Here is a 5,360-nt window from a genome sequence, read left to right on the forward strand (position 1 = left end):
TTCAGACCAATACCTATTCGAATAATGATTTTTGTCGCATAACTAAAGATTACGAGTAACATGTAGCAAAGTTGTCGTTATTATGTTGGAATCCGACAAAACAGTTATTATTGGTTCACGAGATAACATGTCATTGATGTTTTCATGCACAACAATCGATTGGAAATGTAAATGTATTTTTCATCATTTCGCCATATCATCTACGTTTTATTAGAAAACGGAAGCGACAAAAATGAGAAATTCCTAAATTTAATAGTCTCATAATACAATGGCGCTTTATCGGTCAGAATTTCTTGTCTACACTATTTAAACCAGTTGCGCTACCATCAGTCCATCAGTTTTCTGTACTTTCCCCGTAAATCAACAAGTTTGTAACGATGAAGCTCGATTACGCATGGACAGTAGTTTTTTTCATCCTACAATTAAAGTTTTCCCATGCAGAACTTTTGCTAACTCAAATTCTTGTACATCACGCAGAGTCTACTCCAAGTCGACTTAGTGTACAAGCTAAGTTTCCTTTCCTATCAAAAATCAATAAGTCCTACATACCAGAAGGATCCAACAGATTGACGAAAGTATGAAGCAATTATTAGTAATTGTGTCTTTGAACTATCGGTTTTATTCTATACCGACGCAGTTTACACTTTTATATTCAAATAACTAATCCAGGGCAAAAGTTTTCTAAACCTCTATTCTACCGAGCAATTTTTTTTTACCATAGTGTTAAGAATTCCTAGTTCACTGGGTGGAGCAAGTCTGTAGTTGATCGAAGTGGAACTTGAAAAAGTTGGTAGAGGTACATAGCAGAGCAAAATGGAACAGGACTCCCATATATTTAGGCCCAGGATAAGAAAACAATGATTAATCCGATCCAAGTTTCTCCCACTTCAAATGATCCCATTTAGAAAAAATAATCCAAAAAATATTTCTTAGTTCCAAGGCAAAACTTCACATGTTCTGTGAATTGGGATTTTTTTTTTGGATGTATAGAGAGGGGAGGTTTATTCTGGGCCTAAATATCGTGTCCCCATGAAATTGAAATTTTAGACCCAACATTGCACTATAAAAATTAGCTTAAACGAAACACCGTGTATGACACCATTTATCAAGGAGGAAATCAAATGCACAAGAAATTAATTTCACTTTTTATTACAGCTTGGGCGAAATAAGGCACGAGAATTAGGGGCATCCCTGCGTGAGGCGTATAAAAATTTAATTGATGCTAAGGAAATTTATTTCCGTCCGGAGAAAACACATGTATCAATTCAATCAGCGATGCAATTAGCACAGGGACTGGTCCCAGATTACGTTCCAACCGATCAAGAGATCGCCAACATGACGTTCAAAAGCAATTCTTGGTTCAATGTAGTTCGATTGGAAGTGGATCCATTATTCGTTGGCTGGCTTAAATGTCAACCTATTTTGTCCAAAGTTGCCGTCCATAATTCCGAATTGGTTGCAGACTGGAACAACTTCACAGAACGCTTTCAGCTATACTTTGAAGAATGCACTGGTAGTAATTTAGTCGGGAACTTTCGAAGCGGATTTTTGTTTCGTCAAATTCGTGCTATGGTTTGAAGCTTTTTCATTAACTACCATCATTTAATTAATTCATATGTAATTCATCATTTCATATTCGCGTTACCTTGGTGATCAGGAAGCCATGCAACTATATGGTTATCATGTTGCTATTATATCATGATTTTTATGGCTGTTGTGTCATTGAATTATCCGGAATGGATAAATTTTTCAAAATTATCAGGGTCAAAAGGGGCAAAATGAAATCTCTCCAATGGTCAATAATTCAGAATCTGCAGAAATATATATATATTGATATAAAAGACCATATTCCAAATGAAAATGCTAGAGGCACCAGGCTCTTGGTGGCACTAGCTGGGGTGGAAATTTCGCCCAGAATAGCTAGCATAGTCGACTTAACCCAAAAACTCACAGCTTGATCATGAATGACACCCTAAAATAAAATATACTAAAATCCTTTTAGGCACAGGTTGGCATTCCCATAGATGACTGCATCAAAGATGTATACCCTGACGGAATATTGAAATTACACGTTTTATACGAATATGATATCCAGTCTGCAACGGATGATTTCATTCGATACAATGGAGGCACCCAGCTTGCCTTTTTCTTACGCAATGTAGATAATTACTTGAATGATGTGGAAATGAGTAGATTATCCATTCTAGTAGGTAACGATATCAATATTGTTGGACTTCTCAGAGCTCTAGATCTTCATTCCGACCCCCATGTTCCTTATTACGGTAGTTATATTGCGTTGGAGTTGCACCACATTGATGAAGAATTTGTTGTTAGGGTTCGTAGTCATTGGAGAAAAATAACATGATTAAGAATCATTATTATCTAGACAATGAGATGCTTTTTTTTTCATTCAGGTCATGTACCAGAATGGCACATTTCCGAAGGAACCACCTGAACAACTGTGGCTGCCATACTGTACCGATGAGTGTCTGCTAGACGAATTCAACACAGTGTACCAAGACCGGATACTACGTGAGAATATGGCAGAACTATCCTGCAGGGCGTATCGCAATAGCACAGGGCAAAACTGATGTCAGTTTTTCCAAATATTTTAGAGCGGATCTGCCAGGTTCGATACGCTTGTATGTTAATTCAGTAAAGGTAAATAAGATAATGACATAAATCAATTCTACGGTAAAATCATGAAAAGATATTAGGCAACTCAAATCTGTACATCGAAGGGTGGTAGAGATTTTGATGTTTGTCTTGTTTGTAAAGTGGAGGAAGATCTACAAAAAATATGATGATATAAATTTGAATAAACTCTTTATATTTGGAGATATTGTTTGTAACCTTTGAAATTAAAAAATCAGTTCATTTAGTGACTACTGGAAATGTTCTATGTTACCCCATTCTCCTGTAATTATTTTAAAAGGTAGTTTCCAATGCAATCAAAAAAGTTTTTTTCTCAGCAAATATGTGTGGACAAACATATGTTGGAAAATTTTTTTATAGTTAATTATAGAGTAAATGATGAGCTGTATTATTTCTGTTGTTTAATGCTTGATTGATGTATTAGTGTGTACTGAAGATATACCCCAGATAGCCAGCGCTCTCGTTGGGAGATTATGAGCAGAGACCATGGGGGAGATCAGCAGGGCCAGTCCTGGGAGATCAACCACGAAATGTCCTAGCGGTAGCGCTGGAACTAATTTTGCAGCCGGATTTGTTGGTAAGGTACCGAACATTACGGCTGCAAAGTCGGAGCAGAGGGAAAAGTCGGTAACGGAGATAGCGTGGGGTGGGGGAATAGAAGGAAATAGGGGAAATTAAACGGCTCGGCAGGCGTTCTGGATACCCGAACGGCGTTGAGGGAAGCGTTTCCCTCATTAGGGGTGGGGGGGATTAATTTTTAGGAATACAGCATCAGTTCTCGGCGACGGCAAACGAGAATTTCCAATAAACCCTCACGATTCAAAAATTCATTTCTCCCGTTCTACTTGAGATGAAGAAATGAAACCAACGTCATTCAATTGTTCATTAAATTGTTCATTAATGACGGTAGTTTCGTTTCTTAATCCGAGTTAAGAAGGGAGGGAATAATTATGAAAAATGTAGCTTGACGCGCATCAGTTTTCGGCGGCGTCAAGCGAGAATATCAAATAACTCCCCACGATTCAAAAATTAATTTCTCCCCCTCTAGTTGTGTGCGGGGTAGTTACCGTGATGATCAACTGGAAGGAAAAATCGAGTCTTCCAGTTTGATCCTTCCCTACGGTTGTAAGTCGCAGGTATACACCTTGGTGCGGCAACACTGTCTCCTGCACTACTACTCCCCAAAAGTAATTCCCAAGCAGCGATGTTCTTGTTTATGTGAAGGGAATCTATAATCTCAATCACATAAATTGATGTTCACAAATAATTAGAAAATCTTTAATTATTAGACTAGATTATTTATTCCCTTCACATAAACAAGAACATCGCTGCTTGGGAATTACTTTTGGGGAGTAGTAGTGCAGGAGACAGTGTTGCCGCACCAAGGTGTATACCTGCGACTTACAACCGTAGGGAAGGATCAAACTGGAAGACTCGATTTTTCCTTCCAGTTGATCATCACGGTTACTACCCCACACACAACTAGAGGGGGAGAAATTAATTTTTGAACTCTGGGGGGTTATTGGGTATTCTCGCTTGACGCCGCTTAGAACTGATGCACGTCAAGCTGCATGTTTCAAAATTAATCCTTTCCCCCCTAATTCGGATTGAGAAACGAAACCATCGTTATTCATCAGAGATTTAATGAACCATCGAATGACGTTGGTTTTATTTCGTCATCTCAATTAGAGGGGGAGAAATGAATTTTTGAATCCTGGGGGGTTATTGGGTATTCTCGCTTGACGTCGCCGAGAACTGGTGTGCGGCAAGCTGCATTTTTGAAAATTAATGCCTCTCCCCGTAATTCGGATTAAGAAACGAAACCACCATCATTAATGAAGAATTTTACGAGCAATCGAATGGCATTGGTTTTATTTCTTCATCTCAATTAGAGGGGGAGAAATTAATTTTTGAATCGTGGGGAGTTATTTGATATTCTCGCTTGACGCCGCCGAAAACTGATGCGCGTCAAGCTACATTTTTCATAATTATTCCCTCCCTTCTTAACTCGGATTAAGAAACGAAACTACCGTCATTAATGAACAATTTAATGAACAATTGAATGACGTTGGTTTCATTTCTTCATCTCAAGTAGAACGGGAGAAATGAATTTTTGAATCGTGAGGGTTTATTGGAAATTCTCGTTTGCCGTCGCCGAGAACTGATGCTGTATTCCTAAAAATTAATCCCCCCCACCCCTAATGAGGGAAACGCTTCCCTCAACGCCGTTCGGGTATCCAGAACGCCTGCCGAGCCGTTTAATTTCCCCTATTTCCTTCTATTCCCCCACCCCACGCTATCTCCGTTACCGACTTTTCCCTCTGCTCCGACTTTGCAGCCGTAATGTTCGGTACCTTACCAACAAATCCGGCTGCAAAATTAGTTCCAGCGCTACCGCTAGGACATTTCGTGGTTGATCTCCCAGGACTGGCCCTGCTGATCTCCCCCATGGTCTCTGCTCATAATCTCCCAACGAGAGCGCTGGCTATCTGGGGTATATCTTCAGTACACACTAATACATCAATCAAGCATTAAACAACAGAAATAATACAGCTCATCATTTACTCTATAATTAACTATAAAAAAATTTTCCAACATATGTTTGTCCACACATATTTGCTGAGAAAAAAACTTTTTTGATTGCATTGGAAACTACCTTTTAAAATAATTACAGGAGAATGGGGTAACATAGAACATTTCCAGTA

General features: G+C 38.8%; 1 protein-coding gene across 1 annotated transcript; it reads left to right on the forward strand.

The window, feature by feature from the left end:
- On the forward strand, window positions 1-2,886 carry LOC135169215 (venom acid phosphatase Acph-1-like; the record flags this gene model as incomplete). The annotated part of the gene is given in 4 exon segments (XM_064133985.1): window positions 1-575; window positions 1,156-1,572; window positions 2,003-2,335; window positions 2,415-2,886. Coding segments are annotated over 4 exon segments (1,125 nt in total). The 3' UTR covers window positions 2,592-2,886.
- Between the last annotated feature and the right edge of the window lie 2,474 nt (window positions 2,887-5,360).

Source organism: Diachasmimorpha longicaudata, chromosome 1 (genome assembly GCF_034640455.1).
Source record: "Diachasmimorpha longicaudata isolate KC_UGA_2023 chromosome 1, iyDiaLong2, whole genome shotgun sequence".
Taxonomy (NCBI): Eukaryota; Metazoa; Arthropoda; class Insecta; order Hymenoptera; family Braconidae; genus Diachasmimorpha; species Diachasmimorpha longicaudata.